This window comes from Equus caballus, chromosome 23 (genome assembly GCF_041296265.1).
Source record: "Equus caballus isolate H_3958 breed thoroughbred chromosome 23, TB-T2T, whole genome shotgun sequence".
In the NCBI taxonomy this organism is placed as follows: domain Eukaryota; kingdom Metazoa; phylum Chordata; class Mammalia; order Perissodactyla; family Equidae; genus Equus; species Equus caballus.
The window spans coordinates 39,746,487-39,772,056 of NC_091706.1; the positions used below are offsets into that span (position 1 = coordinate 39,746,487).

General features: G+C 39.6%; 1 protein-coding gene across 2 annotated transcripts; it reads right to left on the reverse strand.

The window, feature by feature from the left end:
- Nucleotides 1-6,224: 6,224 nt before the first annotated feature.
- Nucleotides 6,225-24,505, reverse strand: INSL6 (insulin like 6). Of its 2 annotated transcripts, none has more exons than XM_070248285.1 (2): nt 23,724-24,505; nt 6,225-6,634 (listed from the first exon to the last, which is right to left on the reverse strand). In XM_070248285.1, exons 1-2 carry the CDS (start codon nt 24,143-24,145, stop codon nt 6,574-6,576), a joined length of 483 nt encoding a protein of 160 aa, XP_070104386.1. In that variant the 5' UTR covers nt 24,146-24,505; the 3' UTR covers nt 6,225-6,573. The 2 variants fall into 2 exon arrangements, with proteins under 2 accessions (XP_070104386.1, XP_001917260.3); XM_001917225.6 differs by lacking the exon at nt 23,724-24,505 and adding an exon at nt 23,363-23,713.
- Nucleotides 24,506-25,570: the final 1,065 nt, after the last annotated feature.

Sequence of the window (25,570 nt, forward strand, 5' to 3'; positions counted from 1 at the left end):
AGAATCCCAACGACATTTTTGACGGGAACAGAACAAAGAATCCCAAAACTCATCTTGGGCCAAAAAAAGACCCCTAATAGTTAAAGCAATCCTGAAAAAAAGAACAAAGCTGGAGATATCACAATCCCTGACTTCAAAATATACTACAAAGCTATAGTAAACAAAAAAGCATGGTACTGGTACAAAAACAAACACAGAGATCAATTGAACAGAATTGATAGCCCAGAAATAAAACCACACTTCTAATGACAGCTCATCTTCAACAAAGGAGCCAAGAAAATGCAATGGAGAAAGAAAAGTCTCTTCAATAAATGCTGTTGGAAAAACTGGATAGCCACATGTAAAAGAATGAAAGTAGACCATTATCTTTTGCCATACACAAAAATTAACTCAAAATGGATTAATGACTTGAAAGTAATACGTGAAACCATAAAACTCCTAGAAGAAAATATAGACAGTGCACCCTTTCACATCAGTAATAGAACCATCTTTTCAAATACCATGTCTACTTGCACAAGGGAAACAAAAGAAAAAAATACATGGGACTTCATCAGGCCAAAGAGATTCTACAAGGCAAAAGAAATCTGGAACAAAACGAAAAGACAACCCACTAAATGGGAGAAAGTATTTGCAAATCATATATCCAACAAGGGTTCAATCTCCAAAATATATAAAGAACCCACAAATAAATAAACCCACAATAAAGCTAGAAGCATAATTCAACAAAATAGAAAAAATCAATAAAGAATATTAGCAAAGGCAAAAGCTGATACTTTGAAAATATCAATAAAATTGATAACCTCAGGTAGAATTATCAAGAGAAAAAGAAAAAAGGACACAAATTACCAAAATCAGAAATAAAAGAGGTTACCATTTCAGATCCTACAGACATATAAAGGATGATGAGGGAAATATTATGAACAACTTTATGCCAATAAATATGACTAAGGACTTAGATATTAGTAACTAATTTCTTGAAAGAAAAAACTGCCAAAACAGACTCAAGAAGAAATAAAACATTTAAATAGCACTATATGTATTTTTTAATTGAATTTATAATTGAAAACTTGAACCTGAAATAACTGGCAAGTTCTATCAACAATTAAGGAAGAAATAATATAATCCTGCACAGATTCTTTATGAAAGTAAAGAAGGAAGCAACACTTCGCAACTCCCTTTATGAATCCCTCATTACTCTAATATCAGAACCAAAGACGTAAGAAAAAATTATGCACCAACATCCCTTATGACCATTGACACGAAAACCCTTAACTAGTAGCAAATCCAGGAAAAAAGAAATATATATATATATATATATATATATATATATATATATATATATATATATATATATATGATAATATCTCATGACAGATTCCTCAGATTTTATCTGAGGAATACAGTTAGGTTAACTTTCAAAAAAATCAATCAATGAAATTCATCATATTAACAGAATAAAGGAGAAAACCCACATAATCATCTCAACATATGCAGAAAATGCACTGGACAAAATTCAACATTCCCTCATGATAAAAACTCTCAGCAAACTGGGAATAGAAGTGAAGTTTTTCAACCAGATAAAGTGCATCTACAAAAGTCGAGCTAACATCATACTTAATGGTGAAAGAATCAATGCTTTCCCCCTGGGACTGGAAGAAGGCAAGGATACGCTCTCTAGTCAACTTTTACTGGGGGTCGTAGGCAATGCAATGAGGAAGAAAAAAATAAAAGACATCATATTGGAAAGGAAGAAATAAAACTGTCTCTACCCATAGATGATGTTATTTATGCAGAAAATCCTAAGAAATCTACAAAAAAAATAAATTACTAGACTTATAAGTGAATTTAAATATTGCAGGATATATGGCCTAAATATGAAAATTTACTATTTCTAGATACTAGCAACAATTAGAAAATAAAATTATTAAAAATAGCACTTAAAGTAGCATAAAAATAAAATATGTAAGGATACATTTAACAGGATATTTGTAAGAACTGTACACTAAAAACTACAAAATATTGCTGAAATTAATGAAGACCAAAAAATGGAGGGACATACCATGTTCATGGATCAGACAACTCAATTCTCCCTAAATTGATCTGTAGATTCAGTATAGTTGCAACCATCATCCCAGTAGAATTTTATAAATATTAACAAGATGATTCTAAAATTTATATGGGAATACAAAGGATCAAGAATAGCCAATACAATTTGGAAAAAGAAGACAAAGCTTGGAGGACTTACACTACCTTGTTTCCAGACTTATAAAGCTACAGTAATCAAGACTGTGTGATACTGGCATAAGGAAAATGTGTAGATTACTGGAACAAAATAGAGTGTCAGAAATAAACCCACTTATATACATGGTCAATTGATTTTTGTAAGACATGCCAATGTCACTGGATGAAAGAATAGTGTACAATAAATAGGCTGGAACTACTGGTTAGCCATTTGGAAAAAATAAATCTTGACCTCTATTTTCACCAGACACAAAAATGAACTCAAATGGATCGTAGACCTAACATAATATCTAAAACTATAAAAATTCTAGAAGAATACTTGGGAGAATATCTTGAACTTGGAAAAGGAAAAGATTTGTTTGATATAAAATGCAAAATATTACCAATTATAAAAGAAAAATTGATAAATTGAACTTCATAAAAATTAAAAAGTTCTCTTTTAAAGATATTAAGGAAATGAAAAAGCAAATCACATAGTGGAAGGAAATATTTGCATTTCATATATCTGACAAAGAACTTGTATCAAGAATTTATAAAAATGTCTTACAATTCATTAATTTAAAAACACAACCAATTAAAAATGGGCATAGATTTGTACAAACACTTCATAAAAGACATATGAATAATCAATAAGCATATGAAGAGGCTCAACATCATTAGTCATTAGGGAAATGCAAAATAAAACCACGAGATACCACAACACTCTCACTAGAATAGCTAAAATTAAAAAGACTGATAATACTAAGCATTGGTGAGGAAATGGAGCAATTGGAGTCTACTTTGGAAAACAATTTGACGACTTCTTACAAAGTCAAATTTATACTTATCATATGCCACAGCTTTGCCACTCCTACATATTTACCCAAGATAAATAAAAACATATGTCTAAGGGCCGGCCTGGTGACACAGCAGTGAAGTTCACATGTTCTGCTTCAGTGGCCTGGGGTTCGCCGGTTCAGATCCCAGGTGTGGACCTACGCACCACTTGTCAAGCCATGATGTGGTAGGCATCCCACATATAAAGCAGAGGAAGATGGGCACGGATGTTAGCTCAGGGCCAGTCTTCCTCAGCAAAAAAGAGGAGGATTGGCAGCAGATGTTAGCTCAGGGCTAATCTTACAACAAACAAACAAAAAATATGTCTACACCAATCTTGTACATGAATGTTTATAGAAGCTCTATTCCTAATAAAACGGAATGCTATGAAAAATTAAAAGGAACAAATTACTGATTCATGCAACAACACTGAGGTATCTCTAAAACCTTATGCTAAGTGAAATTAGCCAGACGTAAGAAAATATACCATATGATTCCATTTATATTAAATTCTGGAAAAGGAAAGACTTACCAATATTGACAGTGGTTACCTGGGCCAGGATTGACTGCAAACAAGCAAGCCACTACTAATGATTTGGAGTTTCCATTTAAGATGAAACTCATTTACTATCATCCTTGCCTTAAACCAATTCAAAACGACTTTCTGAACCACTGTCAGCAGCTTTATCATCCAAGCCCACTCAAGAAAACGGAAACCACAGCAGGTATTTTAACAGGAAATTTAATATAAAGAGTTGGTTAGACGTATTAGAGGACTGAAAAGCAAAAAAAGTCAAACATTAAGGTAATACAGAGATTAAAAAAAACTTTACGAAGCGGCTACCATGCCTAAACAAAGGAAAGACGTTGAAATTATCAACATGTAAAAGCTTGGAAGAAGGGCATGCAACAAGCTAGGACCCAGATCTTTGAGGAGAATGTGCTGCCCAGCTGATGCTTGCACCGTAAGAGCTTGGTGGAGGGCTCCCACAGAGTTGGAACTCAGACATTTGAGAAAGGGGCACCAGTCAGCTGGTGTTGGTACCTCTGAGGGAAAGTGATGAAGCTGGTTATGGAAGTTAAGGATAAAATGAAACAAACTGCCACTACCAGTGCGCAGAAATGCTGCTGGGTGATATTGAAATAGGGAGCAAAAGGGAAAGGAGTTCCCTCTAGTGCCCCGCTGGCAGAACCTAAGAAGCCAGCTAGTAAAGGAAAAGTGTGATTTACAGGATCCAGGTCCCAGCATCACAAAGCAGAATAAAGAACAGGAGATTTGGGGCTTAGAGCCAATAGATTACTAACCAATAGAGATGCCAAAGTAGAGGCCAAATAAACAAACTTCAAACAAATATGTATGGATAATTTCTGCTCATGATTTCTTGACATCAGGAGTACTGAACAAGATGCTAGGATTAGAATCTTGATCCAGCTCTACCACTAACTAGCAAGGAACTTAACATGAATGAGCCTCAACGAGTTGCTTAATATCAAGGTAGCTCAGCTTTCATTCATTTTTTTTCTGCTTCAGGATTCCTTTAAGGAGTCCATAAGGAAAATGGGAATGTTCTATCCAAATGCACAAAATTATTGTTAGCATAATTATAAATATTAAAAGACAGGCACTAAGCTAAAAAGCAAATTAAATACACCCTAACATACAAATTAGTAAAGTGGGTAGGGAAGTATATAACTATGCAAGTAATACACTTGGTTAATCTCATGATTTTCTAATTTGGACTTTTGATGTGTATATATGGGTTAGTAAGCTAATAAACTATTTTTATTCTTAAACTACAAGTATAGACCTATAATTCTTCAAACTGGCTCAACTGCACGGCTGTATTTTGGCCTAAGCATAGATAATTCTCAATGGTACATTTTCATCTAACACCTAGCAGACTAACTCCACCACTCAACCATGATATAATCTGTTATTTTATATCTAAACGAGTGGCTCCCTATATTTAGAAAAATAACTGAATGTAGACTACAGCCTGGAACTGGTAAAAAAAAATTTCAAACAAATTTATTAATGCATTGTAAGTGTATATGATGTAGACATATGTGGAAAAGAACCTTTGTCCTAAGAAATAACAGAGCCAAGTAGGAATAAAAAATTTAATTGAAAAGAACGTTACAGTACATATTTGGGAAAGAAACTAGAGAAAGATTTCAAATGATGCTTATCCCTTAATTAATGGTGGAAAGAATGAATTCCACTTTGGATTCTTTGGATTAAGCTTTGCTCTATTTGTAGCATTTTAAAAATTTCACATATTTTTCACCTTGTGTCCAAAGTGTCCAATACACCCAAAATACACCAAAAACTTAGTGTTGTAACATCTATATTGAGTTGAGAAATGCAAGCACATAAATAGCAGGGTTTCAAAAATGTTCATATAGTGACTTTATTACCAGTGGTTCTCGACCTTTAACTTACTTCAGAATGACCTGGCGGGTCTGTAAAAACACAGACTGCTGGGCCCCATAGCCAGAGTTTCTGATTCAAGAGGTCTGGGGTGGGACCTTAGAATTGCATTTCTAACAAGTTTTAAGGTGATGCTAATGCTGCTAGCTCCGTCAGCACTATATTCTAACTAAGCCAGAATAGTGTGTCACATTATATCAGTACCTTCAAAGCAAAGATAGAATATCTTGGAGAGATTTTACAACCTAAAGACATTCATTGAATTCTAAGTCCTCAGGAGAAACTGTGAAAAGATTTCTGATCAGTTACTATAATAAAACTCAAGGAATTTAAAGTGTACCTACTATTACAGTATAACAACTCCTACTAGGAGTGGCAGTTGGTTAGTTATTTTTAAGTTGGTGGGACAGATGTATTGGCATACTGGAGTGAGCCTAATAGTCATGGGCATCAGTCTGTATGTCATATAGATGGAATGCAGAACATTCCATAATCCATCTATAGGCAGCTTAAGAGAATTTCTACCACCACAACAAGAATGAACAGGTAATTCTTAGATGTATACACGGATCATGCCAGTAACATCTTCTTCAAATATAAAAATATATGAAAAATAGGGGTCACGAAAGGAAATATAAGATTCCTATTACCACCAAAAAGTAATGTCAAGTGCTTACAAGTACATTCAGATGTTTATGGCAGAGAACCCTACAAGGACAATTACCAAAAAAATAAGTTAAAAGTAAATATGTTAAGTTTTTATTAAGTTAGTATAATTCCTATGATGATTAGTCTATCTCAGTCACAACTGATGATCCTTTTTGCTTTAGTTTTTATAAACAATATACGGAAGGCATGCAATACGAAGTTCTTCTTTTGTACAGCCTTTAAGACAACACTTTTCTGAGTATCCTCTGCGTTTTCTTTGGGGATGATTCCCCCAAAACAAATTGCTTAAGATTCTAATTTTGTTTGTGTTTTTCTTCTGAAATTCTACAATCTCGTGAATATATGAATTGATATCTTTTGAAGAGGAAAATCTTCTTGTCTTATCAGGTGGCAAGTTGGCCTTTTTATACTGATGCTCAGGCAATGACTGCATCTCCAAACTGTTTATTGCTTCTTCCTGAGAGGCAGAAGTAGAGACTGTTGAGAGACAAGAAAAAATCCTACTTTATTAAAATCTTCCTTTAGCTGAAAATTTAATCAAATACTGGAATACTAAAGTCAGATAATTATTAAAAAATAGGTAATCACATTTTCTTTTTCTGCTTTTTCTCCCCAAATCCCCCAAGTACCTAGTTGTATATTTTAGTTGTGGGTCCTTCTAGTTGTGAGTAATCACATTTTAAATAATAAAATAGTTATTCAAAAGCAATATATATTTTTAACTAAAACAGTTGTAAATAGTGTTTTCTTATAAAAAGGCTTAGAAAACTTTGTACATTTTTTACACACAAAAATTTTTTTGAGATATCATTCACACGCCATGAAATTCAGCATTTTAAATTATACAATTTAGTGTTTTTTAGTATATTCACAAGGTTGTGCAACCATCACCGCTATCTAGTTCCACAACATTTCTATCACCACCCCGCCCACCCCCAAATCCCATACCCATTAGCAATCACTCCAATTGCCCTCTTTCTCCAGCCCCTGGCAACCACTAATCTACTCCCTATTTCTATGGTTGCTTATTCTGGAAATGAAATCATACCATATGTGGACATTTGTGTCTGGTTTCTTTCACTTACCAAAATGTTTTTAAGGTTCATCCATGTTGTAGCATGTATCAGTCCCTTATTCCTTTTATGGCTGAAAAGGTTTCCATTGTATGGATATACCACATTTTATTTATCTATTTATCAGTTGGGGGACATTTGGGTTGTTTCCACTTTTTGGATATTATGAATAGCACTGCTATGAACATCCACTTACAAGCTTTTGTTTGAACACGTGCTTTCTATTCTCTTAGGTATATACCTAGCAGCAGAATTGACGGATCATACGGTCAATTTGTTTAACTTTTTGAGGAACCGCCAAACTGTTTTCCACAGTGGCTGCACCATTTTATAATCTCACCACTGACATACTAGGGTGTCAAATGCTCCACATCCTCACCAACACTCGATAGTTTCCATTTTTTGATTATAGTCATCCTAAAGGACATGAAATAGTATCCCATTGTGGTTTTGATTTGCATTTACCTAATGACTAATGATGCTGAGCATCTTTTCACGTGCTTATTGTATATCCTCTCGTAGGAATGTCTATTCAAATGCTTTGCCCATTTTTTCAATTGGGCTATTTGTCTTTTTATGCACATCTTATAACTAAGTGGTTTAGTAAAAGCCATTTTGTTCTTCACTGAAATATAAAGAAACGGAGAAGTGGTGATATGTTCAATGAACTGATTGCTACTGTTATACTGCTCTTAACTCATTCAGTAATACTGGAAAGAAACTGAAAAAACTCCAGAAGCTAATTATTTGGAGGCTTGCTGGATTTCTATCATTGCCCTTGTCTCTCTACACTCCCTTCTAGGAGGATATATTTGCCCACAGCCACTGCTTAGGCAGCCATGTGCTGAAACACGTGACTCCACCCTATAGCCACAGTTGAACAGACTGGAGGTTGGCACCTGACCCCAAAGAAATCAGTCTACTACAATGGCCAGTAATCCATGCCATGTGAAAAAAAGGAGCTGGCCCAATCAGATTTCCTCTCTTTGAAATTAGAATTAAGAAGTAATGAGAAAAAGATGAGTTAGTGAAAACCAAAACAAAGGATACTACGAGGCTTGTCATGACAAGCTAAAGTTATAAAGGAACATAAACACTAGAGGTGAAAAGATTCAGGGAGAGAGAGGGAGGGGGTGGTTTTTAGAGCTCATATAATTCCTTAGGTTTTCCAGAACCATTTCTAGATCTTATTTTTATAATAATTTACGCCCCCCTGACTTTTTCTTGAGGTTATTTACTTGAATCACTATCTCTTGCAGTTAGAATCCTATTAGAATACTCTTTAATCTTTGTATTTAATAAATGCCTAAGCTGAATTGTGCAACAATAAAACATTAGGATACAGAGATTCTTCCAAGATGGCGCCGTGAGTAGTCCTCTTTGTCTCTCGCCCTTCGAGTCTACAATTATTTGGACACTTATCGCTTGACAAAGGATATCCAGACAGCATCTCAGGACGTCTGAGACACCCACGCGACTATACATCGGAAGGCGGACGGACTTTCCTCCGGGAGGATGTGGAAATAGGTGAAAACTCTCCGACCCCGACGGGCAGCCTAGTACCCGCAAGCGGCTTTCTTCCAACGGACGCCCCCAGAGGATCCACACACATCTAGGGCAGGAGCGAGAACACAACAGAGGAGCGACGGTGGAAACAGGTGACCAGAACCCTACTTAAACCCCCCGCAATTACTCCTAAACGCAGAGGGAAACTTTGGAGTTGCACACCTGAGCCCGCGGGGAGAGTCTCTCCCCGCCATTGGCGGGGAGACCCGGCCTGGTGCTCGGGGCGCCCGGAGGGTCCCAGAGAGAGACACGGTGGGCACGGAGGTCTCCCAGCTGCCGTTGCCCGCCCCGTGGGACTAGGGATTGCCGGAGATCTCGGAGAGGACCGGGGCGGGGGATCTTTCAAAGGCGGGTCCGGCGACCCGGTGGGGAAGCGCCGGAGCTCCGCCAGGCAGCAGACAAAACTCTCTGTCTGCCGGTAGCAGAGGGGCCACGCTGAGCACTCAGGGCTCCCGGCAGAGGCCCGGACAGAAGCCCAGAGGGCGGGGCGACCCCCAGCTGCCGTTGCCCGCCCCGTGGGACTAGGGATTGCCGGAGATCTCGGAGAGGACCGGGGCGGGGGAATTTTCAAAGGCCGGATCGGCGACCCGGAGGGGAAGTGCCGGAGCTCCCCCAGGCAGCAGACAAAACTCTCTGTCTGCCGGTAGCAGAGGGGCCACGCTGAGCACTCAGGGCTCCCGGCAGAAGCCCGGACAGAAGCCCAGAGGGCGGGGCGACCCCCAGCTGCCGTTGCCCGCCCCGTGGGACTAGGGATTGCCGGAGATCTCGGAGAGGACCGGGGCGGGGGAACTTTCAAAGGCGGGTCCGGCGATCCGGTGGAGAAGCGCCGGAGCTCCGCCCGGGCAGCAGACAAAACTCTCTGTCTGCCGGTAGCAGAGGGGCCACGCTGAGCATTCAGGGCTCCCGGCAGAGGCCCGGAGAGAAGCCCAGAGGGCGGGGCGACCCCCAGCTGCCGTTGCCCGCCCCGTGGGACTAGGGATTGCCGGAGATCTCGGAGAGGACCGGGGCGGGGGAACTTTCAAAGGCGGGTCCGGCGATCCGGTGGAGAAGCGCCGGAGCTCCGCCCGGGCAGCAGACAAAACTCTCTGTCTGCCGGTAGCAGAGGGGCCACGCTGAGCATTCAGAGCTCCCGGCAGAGGCCCGGAGAGAAGCCCAGAGGGCGGGGCGACCCCCAGCTGCTGTTGCCCGCCCCGTGGGACTAGGGATTGCCGGAGATCTCGGAGAGGACCGGGGCGGGGGAACTTTCAAAGGCGGGTCCGGCGATCCGGTGGAGAAGCGCCGGAGCTCCGCCCGGGCAGCAGTCAAAACTCTCTGTCTGCCGGTAGCAGAGGGGCCACGCTGAGCATTCAGAGCTCCCGGCAGAGGCCCGGAGAGAAGCCCAGAGGGCGGGGCGACCCCCAGCTGCCGTTGCCCACCCGGTGAGGCTAGGGATTGCCGGAGATCTCGGAGAGGACTGGGGCTGGAGAGAGTTCCAGAGACCCAGCTTAGTAGCCTAGGGGGAAACCCTACAGGCTCACAGAAGCCTTAGGGAAAGCCTCTGCACAGCACCAGTAGAAGGCACCCAGCCGCCAGCCACAAGGCTGGAAGACCCCAGGGCAAAAGCAGCATAGCTAGGTGTACTAACCACAGACTGTAGAAGATGCCAATAGCTCTCCTGCGACCCATAGAGGACAAGTGAGATTTGGTGGGTGCCGACAGCAACCGAGCGACAAATAAAAGTGATCCCACCCCTGGCCGCTGGAAAAGCCCATAACACCGTTGCAGACCCCAAGGAGAGAGCGCATCTAGGTGGGCAACAACAGTAGGCACCTGCAGTCTGAAGCCCCCCGTGACGGCCCCCACGGCAGAGGAGGGAATCCAAAGGGCCACTGTGGCTACGAAGAGGGGCCCAGGCCCAGTTAGCAACTACGGACAGGGTTCCTGGTTGGTGAAGTATAAACAGCTGCTCCCCCCACCGCAGCAGCTGAAACAAGTGAAAGGAGCAACTAAACTCTATCTCCATGCGGAGGCACAAATCAACATCATCAAGCAATATGAAAAAATACATCAAATCTCCAGAACAGAAAGAAAGTAACAAATACACAGAAAACAATCCCAAAGAAAATGAGATATATAACCTAAATGATGATGACTTCAAAACAGCCATCATTAAAATACTCACTGAGTTAAGAGAGAATTCTGACCGACAACTCAACGAGTTCAGGAGCTATGTCACAAAAGAGTTTGATACGATAAAGAAGAACCAAACAGAAATACTGGAAATGAAGAACACAATAGAGGAGATTAAGAAAAATCTAGATGCTCTGAACAGTAGGGCCGATAATATGGAGGAAAGAATTAGCAATTTGGAAGATGGCAATATAGAATTGTTGCAGGCAGAGGAGGAGAGAGAAGCAAGACTTAAAAGAAATGAAGAAACTCTCCGAGAATTATCAGACACAATTAGGAGATGCAACGTAAGGATTATAGGTATACCAGAGGGAGAAGAGAAGGAGAAAGGGGCAGAAAACCTATTCAAAGAAATAATGGCTGAGAACTTCCCAAATCTGGTGAGGGAGATGGATCTTCAGGTGACAGAAGCCAATAGATCTCCAAACTTTATCAATGCAAGAAGACCAACTCCACGGCATATAGTAGTGAAGCTAGCAAAAGTCAACGACAAGGAGAAAATATTAAGGACAGCCAGGCAAAAGAAACTAACCTACAAAGGAACCCCCATCAGGCTATCAGCAGATTTCTCAGCAGAAACTTTACAGGCTAGAAGAGAGTGGAATGATATATTCAAAAATCTGAAGGACAAAAACCTACAGCCGAGAATTCTCTACCCAGCGAAAATATCCTTCAAATACGATGGAGAAATAAAAACTTTCCCAGATAAACAAAAATTAAGGGAGTTCATTGCCACAAAACCTCCTCTTCAGGAAATCCTCAGGAAAACCCTCATTCCTGAAAAATCCAAAAAAGGAAAGGGACTACAAAACCAAGAGCAGAGGAGATAAGTAGAAGGACAACAACAGAGAGTAGCAGCTCTACATCAGAACAGATTAAACCATGGGACGAGAAACAAAGGAAACTGAAGAAAACCGGAAAACAAGACACAAAATGGTAGTGGTAGGCCACCACGTCTCAATAATCACTCTAAATGTAAACGGATTGAACTCCCCAATCAAAAGACACAGAGTGGCAGGATGGATCAAAGAACAAGATCCAACAATATGCTGCCTCCAGGAAACACACCTCAGCCCCAAAGACAAACACAGACTCAGAGTGAAGGGATGGAGAACAATACTCCAAGCTAATAATGAACAAAAGAAAGCAGGTGTCGCTATACTAATATCAGACAAGGTAGATTTCAAAGCAAAACAGATAAAGAAAGACAAAGAGGGACAGTATATAATGATAAAAGGGACTCTCCACCAAGAAGACATAACACTTATAAATATATACGCACCCAACACAGGAGCACCAAAATTTGTAAAGCAACTCTTAATAGAACTAAAAGAAGACATCAACAACAATACAATAATAGTAGGGGACCTCAACACACCATTAACACCAATGGACAGAACATCCAGACAGAAAATCAACAAGGAAATAATAGAATTAAATGAAAAATTAGACCAGATGGACTTAATAGATATATATAGAACACTTCATCCAAAAACAGCAGGTTACACATTCTTCTCAAGTGCGCATGGAACATTCTCAAGGATCGACCATATTTTGGGAACCAAAGCAAACATCAATAAATACAAGAGAGTTGAAATAATATCAAGCATCTTTTCTGATCATAACGCTATTAAACTAGAAATCAACTACAAGAAAAAAGCAGAGAAAGGTGCAAAAATGTGGAGACTAAACAACACGCTTCTCAACAAACAATGGATCATTGAAGAAATTAAAGAAGAAATCAAATATTATCTGGAGACAAATGAAAATGAGAACACGACATACCAAATCATTTGGGATGCAGCAAAAGCAGTCCTAAGAGGGAAATTCATCGCAATACAGGCTCACCTCACTAAACAAGAAAAAGCTCACGTAAGCAACCTCAAACGACACCTAACAGAACTAGAAAAAGAAGAACAAACAAGGCCCAGAGTCAGTAGAAGGAGGGAAATAATAAAAATAAGAGCAGAAATAAACGATATTGAAACAAAAAAGACAATAGAAAGGATCAATGAAACAAAGAGTTGGTTCTTCGAAAGAATTAACAAAATTGACAAACCCCTAGCCAGACTCACCAAGAAAAGAAGAGAGAAATCGCAAATTAATAAAATCAGGAATGACAGAGGAGAAATCACAACAGATACCAATGAAATACAAGAGATCATAAGAGAATACTATGAAAAACTATATGCCAACAAATTGAACAACCTGGAAGAAATGGACAAATTCCTAGACTCCTACAATCTCCCCAAACTGAATCAGGAAGAAATGGAGAAACTGAATAGACCAATCACAAGTAAGGAAATAGAAACGGTAATCAAAAACCTCCCCAAAAACAAGAGTCCAGGACCAGACGGCTTCTCTGGAGAATTCTACCAAACATTCAAAGAAGACTTAATACCTATTCTCCTCAAACTGTTCCAGAAAATTGAGAAAGATGGAGAACTCCCTAACACATTCTATGAAGCCAACATCACTCTGATCCCCAAACCTGACAAGGACAACACAAAGAAGGAGAACTACAGGCCGATATCACTGATGAACATAGATGCAAAAATCCTCAACAAAATTTTGGCAAACCGATTACAGCAATACATCAAAAAGATTATACACCATGATCAAGTGGGATTTATACCAGGGACACAGGGATGGTTCAACATCCGCAAGTCAATCAACGTGATACACTACATTAACAAAATGAAAACCAAAAACCACATGATCATCTCAATAGATGCAGAGAAAGCATTCGACAAGATCCAACACCCATTTATGAGAAAAACCCTCAGTAAAATGGGTATAGAAGGAAAGTACCTCAACATAATAAAGGCCATATATGATAGACCCACAGCCAACATCATACTCAATGGACAAAAGCTGAAAGCCATCCCTCTGAGGACAGGAACAAGACAAGGGTGCCCACTTTCACCACTCCTATTCAACATAGTTCTGGAGGTGCTGGCCAGAGCAATTCGGCAGGAAAAAGAAATAAAAGGAATCCAAATAGGTAACGAAGAAGTAAAACTCTCGTTGTTTGCAGACGACATGATCTTATACATAGAAAACCCCAAAGAATCCACAGAAAAACTATTAGAAATAATCAACAACTACAGCAAAGTAGCAGGGTATAAAATTAACGTGCATAAATCAGTAGCATTTCTATACACTAACAATAAACTAACAGAAAAAGAACTCAAGAACTCTATCCCATTCACAATAGCAACGAAAAGAATAAAATACCTTGGGATAAACTTAACCAAGGAAGTGAAGGATCTATACAATGAAAACTACAAGACTCTCTTGAAAGAAATAGGCGATGACATAAAGAGATGGAAAGACATCCCTTGCACATGGATCGGAAGAATAAACATAGTTAAAATGTCCATACTACCTAAAGCAATATACAGATTCAATGCTATCCCAATCAGAATCCCAAGAACATTCTTCACAGAAATTGAGCAAACAATCCTAAAATTCATATGGGGCAACAAAAGACCGCGAATTGCTAAAGCAATCCTGAGCAAGAAAAACAAAGCCGGCGGAATCACAATCCCCGATTTCAAAACATACTACAAAGCTACAGTGATCAAAACAGCATGGTACTGGTACAAAAACAGGTCCACAGATCAATGGAACAGAATTGAAAGCCCAGAGATAAAACCACACATCTATGGACAGCTAATCTTCGACAAAGGAGCAGAGGGCCTACAATGGAGAAAAGAAAGTCTCTTCAACAAATGGTGCTGGGAAAACTGGACAGCCACATGCAAAAGATTGAAAATTGACCATTCTTTTTCTCCACACACCAAAATAAACTCAAAATGGATCAAAGACCTAAAGATTAGGCCTGAGACAATAAGTCTTTTGGAAGAGAATATAGGCAGTACACTCTTTGACATCAGTTTCAAAAGAATCTTTTCGGACACTGTAACTCCTCAGTTGAGGGAAACAATAGAAAGAATAAACAAATGGGACTTCATCAGACTAAAGAGCTTCTTCAAGGCAAGGGAAAACAGGATTGAAACAAAAAAACAGCTCACTAATTGGGAAAAAATATTTACAAGCCACTTATCCGACAAAGGGTTAATCTCCATAATATACAAAGAACTCACACTGCTTAACAACAAAAAAACAAACAACCCGATCAAAAAATGGGCAGAGGACATGAACAGACATTTCTCAAAAGAAGATATGAATATGGCCAATAGACACATGAAAAGATGTTCATCATCGCTAATCATCAGGGAAATGCAAATCAAAACTACACTAAGATATCACCTTACCCCCGTTAGATTGGCAAAAACATCCAAAACCAAGAACGACAAATGTTGGAGGGGTTGTGGAGAAAGAGGAACCCTCATACACTGTTGGTGGGAATGCAAACTGGTACAGCCACTATGGAAAACAGTATGGAGATTTCTCAAAAAGTTAAAAATAGAAATACCCTATGACCCAGCCATCCCATTACTGGGTATCTATCCTAAGAACCTGATATCAGATATCTCAAGAGTCCGTTGCACCCCTATGTTCATTGCAGCATTATTTACAATAGCCAAGACGTGGAACCAGCCTACATGCCCAGAAACTAATGATTGGATAAAGAAGATGTGGTATATATACACAATGGAATACTACTCAGCCATAAAAAAAGACGAAATTGGCCCATTCACAACAATGTGGATGGACCTCGAGGGTATTATGTTAAGCGAAATAAGTCAGTCAGAGAAAGACGAACTCTATATGACTCCACTCATAGGTGGAAATTAGTATATTGAGAAGGAGATCTGATTGGTGGTTACCAGGGAAAAGGGGGGGTGGGGGGAGGGTACGGAGGGGGAAGTGGTGTACCCACAACATGACTAACAAAAATGTACAACTGAAATCTCACAAGGTTGTAATCTATCATAACATTAATAAAAAAAAAAAAAAACATTAGGATACATATTAAAGAGACAGTAGTAAATAAATACTGTCATCCAAGACAGACAAATATGTGATCAATTAAAATGTCATAATTAACAGAGAAAATTGAAGAGAAAAAGTGAAGTAGGTCGTCAAGGCAGGATGAAGAAAGGGCTTCCTGGATGAGATGTGCCATGTTCTGCCACTTAAAGGAAAAAAGGCAGACAATAAGAAGGAAACTTTTTCATGAATGAAGGCAATTAGGGACTAGCTAATGGAAACTACATATTAAATTGGAGAAGGAATTTAAAGGGAAACAAGCTGTATGCATCAGGAAACAAGAAAGGTTTAAAATGAGCATTTAAATCAATGGATTTGAAAAAGAGGAAGAGAGAGAACCCAAAGAAGTAAGGAAAGAAATCAACAAAATACAGAACCAAAACAATATAAAGGTTTAGAAAACTAAAAGTCGGTTCTTTAAAAGGATTAATAAAATAGAACTCTAGCCAGACTAACCAAGAAAAACGAAACAAGAAAATGAACAAAATACAGGAAAATACAGTAGGAAAAAAAGAACTACATATATAACCAATTGTTTAAATAAATGAATATTATGAATGCTTATACATTTACAAATCAAGATGAAATAGATGAATTCCTAGAAAAATACAAGATGCTTTAATTGGCACATGGAGACACAGAAAACTTAAACATACCGACAATATTTAAAGAAATTAAAAGGGTAGTCATAGTTATCACCTCTCAAAAAAGACACACACAGATGGTTTTAAAAGTAGGTTGTACCTACTTTTCAAGAACAGTAAATTCTAATCATACGCAAGTTGTTCCAGGAAAAGAGCAAAAGCTGTCCAGCTCATTTTATGAAGCTAGCATAATCTTTATTCCAAAACTAGGTAAGAACAATATGAGACTCAAAAAAAAAAGTATAAGCCCATTTCACTTACAAATGTTTATTTGAAAGTCTGAAATAAGATATTAGTTAACTGAATCCATAAACGTATTTTACAAATATATTAAAAAAGGGTTTATCCCAGAAATGCAAGGATAGTCAAGATCACAAAATCTATCAATGCAATTTATCATATTAATAGACTTTCATCATCAGTTTCAGCTGGTTTTACTTTCTACTTTATGAGAAAATTGAGGGAATCAGAAGAGAACTTGCATTTGCTCCCTTCATCATTTTTTTACTCATCTCTTAACATCGGTACCCATATACTCTGCCTTCCTCTATTTCCATAGGTGAACTATCCACTCTAAAGCCAATTCCTCCACTTATGGACTAGATTTCATCTCCTCTTGCTTACTCCAGGACATCACTCCAGCAATGCTTCTCTATATCCTTCATCATAAATTTTTCACTTCTATTGAATCTCTCCTCTCAGCAAACAAATATGTTATTTCTCCCACTTAAACCAAAACCCACTTCTCTTGGCCCTTCTTACCTGCCAGTTACAATCCTATTTCTTTTCTCCCCTCTGTAGCAAAACTCCTTGGTAGAGTTTTCTATATATACGAATTCATTCCTCTTCTCTCATTTTGTCTTAAGCCCACTCTAATCAGGCTTTTGTTCCATCACTCCACCAAAACTTCTCAAGGTCACGAATGACCCCCACTTTTGCTAAATTCAACAGTGAATTCTCATCTTATTTGACTTATCAAAAAACACTCCTTGATACATTTTCTTCACTTGGTTTGCAGGACACCAATTCACTCTTTTTCCTACACATTTGCCCCTTTTCTAACTGCTTTGCAAGTACTTCCTCTTCAACTTTTTAATGCTGTTGTCTCCCAGGGCTCAGTCCTCGGTACTCTTTTCTATTTATACTTACTCTTTTGGTGATCTCATCTAGTCTTACGGTTCAAAAAATCATCTATAGACCTATGACTCCTAAATTTCTATCTTCAAGCAAGATTTTTCTTCCAAACTCCAGATTCATATATCCTACCACTTACTCAACCTCTCCACTTCAATGTCTCAAACTCAACATGTTTAAAAGTCCACCTGAACTTTTCAAACTCAACGTGTCCAAAAGTGAACTACTGATGTTGTCTTCCAAACCTGTCCCATTTGAGGTCGTTCCTATTTCAGGTGACAGCAACCCTATCCTTCCAGGTATTCAAAGCAAAAAGTTTGGAATTGCTTATTTTTAATATATTGGAGTCATTTTTTATTTTTCTCATATCTCACATAAAATCTACCCAAATATATCTACAAAATAACAATTTTCACTACCTCCACTGCTATTATCCTCATCCAACTACTATCAACTCTAATATCCTCCCTAACAGGTCTCTCTACTTCTACTCTTGCCTCCCTACAGTCTATCTTCAACACAGTAGCCAGAGTGATCCCTTTAAAATGTCAATTATTTCATTACTCTGCTCAAAAATCTGTACTGACTCTCTGCATCACTCAGAGTAAAAGCCAAAGACCTTACAAGGGTCTAAAAGACTCTATTTTATTTGGCCTGCCTGTTACCTCTCTGACCTTACCTTCTACTACTTCCAGAACACTCACTCTCTCTGCTCCAGCCACACTGGCCTCCTTGCTGTATACACAAGGCAGAAGTGTATTTGCTCTGATCTTTCCTCTGCCTAAACATTCTTTCCCCAGTTATCTACTTGGCTAACCCCTTTACCTCCTTTCTCAAATCTCACCTTTTCAATGAGGACTACCTTGATCACACTATTTAATACTATACCCTACCCTCCAACCACCGGCAGTCTTGATCTCCCTTGTCCTGTTTCACTTTTTATTTTTCTATAGCTTTATTATCTTCTAATATTTACTTATTACCTTTCTTACTTATGAAAGCCCCATGATGCCAGGGATCTTTGTTTGGTTCACTGATGTATCCGAAGGGTCTAGAGTAGTGCCTGGCACTTAGCAGGTACCTACCCCATAAGTATTTCTTGAATTAATTAATAAAAGAAAAAAATCATATGATTATGCAAAAGGATGCTCCAAAAAAGGCCTTAATAAAATTCAGCCCTATTCATAATGATAAAAAAGTACCTCTTAGCAAGCTTCCTTATCTTAGCAAAGGTTATATAGCACAAACCTAAGCACATTATACCTAATGGAGAAATTTAAATGCATTCCCCTTTAAAATTGGGAACAAGACGAAACATCCCACAACCATCACTACTTAACAGTGCTAGAGGACCTGGCCAATGCTATAAGAAAAATAAAAGAAGACTGTATAAGGTTTAGAAAGGAAGTGACAAAACTATCATTTGCAAATGATAGAAAAATCCACAGAAACCAACTGTTAGAACTATTAAGATAGTTCAGCATAATTACTAAAGATCAACCTATGAAAATTACATTTCTCTAGCCAACAATCACTAACTAGAAAATACAATTAACAAGCATTTACAATAGCAGAAAAACCCAAAGTATTAAGCATGAAGTTAACCAACAATAAAGAAAGTCTCCATAGAGAAAACTTTAAAATTCTAAAAATAGAATACAAAGATATTCTATGCTTTTGGTTGGAATGACTTTATGTTAAAAACATGCCAATTTTCTTCAAATTAATCTACATATTCCATATATCCCAATTAACATTCCAGATGGATTTTTAAAAAAATTCAATAAGCTTACTTTTAAATATATATGGAAGAATAAAGGTTGAGGATTGGCTTATTCAATCTTAAAGGGAAAAAAATTAACATTGGAGACTTGCCCTCCCAGATACATGACATCCTACAGAGTCATAGTATTAAAAAGTGTTGTAATGGTACAAGGTCAAACAAGAAGACCAATTAAACAGAACAGGAAGCTCAGACAAACTTAATAAACAATAAAAGTGGCTCTACAAATCACTGAGAAAAGAATGATCTAGTAGATTGCGTTCAGAAAACTAGCTCCTTATGTAGAGAAAAAAATAAGACTTATTGAGAAGACTAAGACAGCATCTCTAGCCAGAACCGAACCAAAAATGGGTTCTAGAAGAATTAAGGACCTAATGAGAAATGTAAAACTATAAAGTTAACAGAGGGACAGAAAAAGACCTCTGAAACAAAATTTCAAAAGTATGAACAATAAGGCAAAACACTTATTGCCTAATTATATAAAATTAGGGCTTTCTGTCAAACAACGCTAATAGACAGATGATAGAATGGGACATATTTGCAATATCTAAAACCAACAACTGGTTACTATTGTACCTAGATTTCAAATAACTGTTACAAATCAACTGGAAAATAACAATTCCAACAAAAAATGGACAAAATATATAAACAGGAAACTTTTAGAAAAAAGAAACCCAAAAGGCCAATAGGCAAATGAAGAGATGCTCAAATCCAGAGCAAGTAAGACAAAAATGAAACTGGCTATCATACTGGCAAGAGTTAAAAATTGTATAATGCTAACTATTGGCATGGATATGAGAACACAGGAATCCTCATATACTGGTGATGAAACTATAAATTGGTGTAGCCATTCTGCAGAGCAAACTGACACACCTCAAGCAAATTAAGCATACATATATTTTATGACACAGCAATTCTACCCTTAGGTATATAACCCAGAGAAATGTCCACACAGGTCCATAAGTTGGCACATACAATGATGTTCATGGCAGTGTTATTTATAGTGTCAGGCTATATAGGTTAGGTGTTCATTGCTGAAAGAATGAGGAAGCAAAATGTGGGGAACGCATGTGAGTACTATGCAGCACTTGAAAGCAATGGACTAAATGTTCATATAACAATAGGATATAGATCTTAAATACCATTTAGATATATTTTTAAGATACATGCACAGGAAACAACACACAACTTGCAAAAAACATATACAAAAAATATATAATACACACATTGGAATGGCTGCCTATGAGAGGAGGAGAATGGGAGTAGAGAAAGGAGATGTGTGAAGACTAATCATCTAACATACTGTATAATTTACTTATGTTTATCATCTATCTTCACTATTAGCGTCTATCTTCACTATTCTGTAAGCGTCATGAGGACAGGAGCCTTCACTACCTCCTGAATGAAACCATTCCCTCTTACGTCCCAAGCAAGGTGCCAAGAATACCTAGCACATAACAGGCACTCAAATTGTGTTGAATTAATACCAAAAAAGAGGGGTCCTGCATGGCCCAGTTGTGATAATGATATCTAAAAACAAAAAACCAATAATAGATGAATGAAGACCAAGAATAGGGGGATATGGCCAATCTAACTGGAGGGAGTTACGGATTATGAAAAGCTGGTGATGAAATATTAATGGTTTCACCTGGCACCAAGAGCTGGGATGCACCATACTCAGCCAGAATTTAGAAATATGATGTTAGTTTCATGGTGCCACATTCTGGGGTAGGTCTTGGAGGCGTGGTCTACCTTCAGGATCCACTAACAAGAAGCACACAATTTCAGATTCAAGTTATATATGAATAGCTCTAGAAAAAAACGTTTTGGATGAGTGTACCAAACTATCTCTTCATTAAGATTAAAACTGTTGATTATTGACTTGATCTAACAGAAATGTGTCCTGCTGGTACAAGCTAAATAAAAGTTAATCAACTTTCAGCCACATTCATATGCAAAAGAAATGGCATAATTATATATTCTATATTGGAATTCTATACTGGGAACACATACCTCTCTACAGCTTCTAAATTATTCACTGGAAATTCAGAGGACAGATTAAATGTAATCTTTCCTTACAGATTAATAATTAAAAAAATTTTAATACAAATTCATATTGATAACCTAAATCTATTTTTCATTCTTCCACACATTTTAAAACAACTATGGCTTTATTGCCACATGATATTTCCACTTCAGCAAACTGCCCCTTACATAGTTCCCATTGTAACTATGTTTAATGAGTATGACAATTCTGAAATACTGTCAGATATGTTTTTATTTCCAACAAATTTTATTTCATTTCAGCTTCCTCCTCATTAATTAATGACATTTATTCCTCCAGGAGAGTGTGAATAACACCTGAAATAAAGGGGTCGTTAATCAGCTCTGAGCTTTAACGTGGACTTTTTTAAATTAAGAAAGTAGTATCCAGAGCAGTCTGAGATAGTCTCTTTTTCAAGAAAAGGAATTCAAGCTCTTTTTAAATAACAAAAGTCGAGCTTGGATATCTGACGGTAACATTTTGTCTATAGGAGGCAGTGAGAGCACAGTATTTGATTTGAAAGAAATGCCTATCCAACATCAAGTAGAAAGGGAAGGTCCTCCTTGCACTTCTGGGCAAAAAGAACAAGAGAGGGAGAGAGAGAGGTGAAGCAGACCCTTGTTACTCAAAAAGAATTATCCAACTAGCAGCAGCAACATCACCTGGGAGCTTGTAAAACTGTAGACTCTCAGGCCCCACCCCAGACTTACTGAATTGGAATCTGTATGTTAACAGTATTCCGCAGGTGATTCACATGCACATTAAAGTGTGAGAGTCACTGATGTAATAAAAGCAGAAGTAGAAGACTTTGGGGAGAGACACTTCCTCCACTGTAAGAAAAGGATAAAGTGAGTTTATGCGTAGGTAGCTTTGATAGAAAATGACGAAGATTCAGTCTGATGGTTTCCATTGTTTCCGTCTTTAAAAGTTTTCATTCCCTTAGCAGTAATAATCTTTTTCATTCATTCATTTAAAAAGAAGTTAATGCGTGCCTGTAAGGTGCTATTGTCACAGTCTTCAAATTCTCAAAATTTTATCTTTGAACTTGTAAGTGAAGTGTTAAGTGTGTGAACTTTTAAGTGAAGTCTGATGTGACAATAAATAACGTCTGTGAGCAGACGAGATATGCACAAAAAAGGAAAAAAGCTTTATATTTTAGCACTTTTAATGGCTCTTTCCTGCTTTTTGAACAAGGGGCCTTGCATTTTTTTTTCTGTAGGAGACTTTTATTTTTGCTGGGGAAGACTCGCCCTGAGTTAACATCTGTTGCCAATCTTTTTTTTTTTTCCTTCCCAAAGCCCCAGTGCCTAGTTGAAAGTCCTTCTGGTTCAAAGAGCCCAACTTTAACCACTAGGCCATCAGGGCTGGCTCAAGGGCCCTGCATTTTTATCTTGCACCGGGCAGGGCCAATGATGTAGCGGGTCCTGGGGCTAGTCAAATACAACTACGTGTCCGATACTGTCGTAGAAGGGAGAATGGAGTAGCTATGAAAGGGTGAGTGATGATTTCATGGGGAAAATGATACCCAAGTTAGGCTCTGAAGGACAAAATGGAGTTTGCCAGGTGACAAGGGTATTCCAGAAAGAGAAAGCTGGGGAAGAGCAGCATTCCTACATCAATGTGTAGACTTCTATGTGTATACTTATTTCTCGTAAGTTAAAAAGCTTCACAGAAGTTTGGTATATCTTCAACATACTGGTTTATAAAAATTCTAAATTACCTGTGTACTAGGCACCAATTCCATTTCCCGGAGAACTCACCGACTGGGAGCGCAGATTTGGGGATAGGCAATGTACAGGGATGAACAAACATGCCTTCGGTTTAGATTTTTACCTGGGTTTGCGCCTCTCCCCCAGACCGGGAAAGTGGTTTGGGTGCTTTCCAAGCGGTCGGGGATGAAGGTTTCCACCCCCACGGTGGCCTGGGAGAGCAGCGGTGGGGGGGTTTCCTCCTCGAAGTGGCTCCAGTTAGCATCGCCACAGAGTTTTACTATTTCTTTCAGGAGGTGCCTGCCGCACAGCTTCCTGGCTTCCCTGATGTCGCGTAGCTCGAGAGAGACCCGAACCAGCGGGAGCCCGAGCAACAGCACACACACGCAGAGAGGCCGCAGCATCCCCGCGCCCCAGCCAAGGCCCCCGCGCTCCTGTTCTAACCGCCGTCCGCTCCCGCGCCCGCTCGAACCGCGCACGCGCACCTGGCGGGTCTTTCGACGGCGTGCGGACCTCGCGAGAACGCCAAGGCGAGGCTTGGGGTGGCGAGCCCGCCTGGGCTCAGGCGCTCCCCGGGGCTCTCAGACCGTTGAAGGCAGCAAGGCTTAATTCTTAAAATGATTGCTTCATTTTTCCTCCCATCGTCACTAGAGAGACTCACCAAAGGAAACACGGGGCCCCAGTTAACCGATGAAGCCATAAAAAGATGTTGCTCCCTCAGTGGAATGCATTTCCCGCCCTTTTTGCCTGGTTGTTCATGGGGCGTCGCTTCCTCAGAGAAACCTTCCGTCGTCTCCTTCACGGTGTTTGGATCGTCAGGTTTGTTCCCTCTTATTGGGGCGCTTAACTTCTTCTCCACAGCCCCACGCTCCCTGAGGGCCGTGCCTGTGTCCGTGCTCGTTTCCATTGTTCCTCAGGGCTTGACGCGTTGTCGGCAACCAAACCTGCTGAAACCTGCGTGTTCGAGAACGTGTCAGCGCGTTTCAAAGTCGGATTCAAAGCTGCTTCGGGAAATTCCTGCTAGTTCCGCAGGGAGACACGGGCGTTCGCCTCAATCTCCAGAACAAAGAGGGTCCCCGGGGGGACACTGCGCTTCCTCCGCTGCTAGATTATGGAGGCTTGTCTATTGCCAAATTGTAACTAGCTTGTGACAGGGCCCCCTAGCGGCTTTGCCTGCTGAGAATGACAGCGTTTCGCCACGTTAGGAGGGAAGGGGCAGGGCAGCGCCGCGCAGCGGCACGGGTCGTTCGCCTGCGGTGAGTTGGTCGGAGGGACGGCCCGGCGGCCGCACGTGGGCAGCGCTGGGCGGCCCGAGGCGCGGGGGCGGCCGGACGCCCACGCCTGCGACCCGGCCCGCGCTGCTCGGCGCAGTGTCACCGCTTCCCTTCAGGATTCCTTCTCCTCTCCTTTCTGCCTTCCGCCTCTGTGTCTTTTTCTCCATTTTCCGTTCCCCCGGCTTCGCCCTGCCTCCCAGGGGCATGCGTGTGTGCTGTCGAATTAACTGGCGATCGGATTTTTTAAAAGATGGACATCGTTGGATTAGCACAATTTCCTCGCCTTCCTCGAAAAACGACTCACGTCCAAACTATAGTGGGCTGTGAGTCCTAGTCAGAACTTTATCAGGGAAACCCTGTGAGAAAGGAAAATATTCGTTATACTGAGAGGAGTATTACAAAGCAGCAAATAAACAAAAAAACCTCTCCAGCAATATGCGTCAGACCCGGCACTTGTGATTTATGCTCGCGCTCGCTCTGCACGGTCCGTCCCCGCGCCCTGCTCGGTGTTTCTCCGTGCCGTTCCCTTCAGACTGATGTCCTATATGCTTGACTTCTCTGTGTTTCCTGTCTGTCTCCTCCTACCAGAATGTAAGCTCCATACAGGCAGGGGTTTTTATCTTGTTTACTTTGATATCTTTGCCTTGAACAGTGCCTGGCACATAGTAGATTTTTGGTAATGATTTAATGTTAACAATTATAATTCGTAATGTTAACAGCAAATAATAAGTGAAATGTTAATAATACCGACAATCATATAATATTTGGTGAATGAATGAATAAACTCCCTGAGAATTGGCTGCTTGTTCCCTTATGCCCTGTTTCATACTTATGTCATAATTATAGTTCTTTATGGCACTATGGTGAATTTTTGAAAAATCATTGTAATCATCTCTTCTCTGCTAGTGGTAAGCTCATTAAGGAGTGGAACCATGTTTCGTATTTATTATTCAATGCCCAGGACGGTGACTGCTAAATAGACGCTTATTAAATGTTTAGTGAATGAATGGACACGTTCCTAACTGCTAGTACTAATTAATCTCATAGCGAGATTTAAT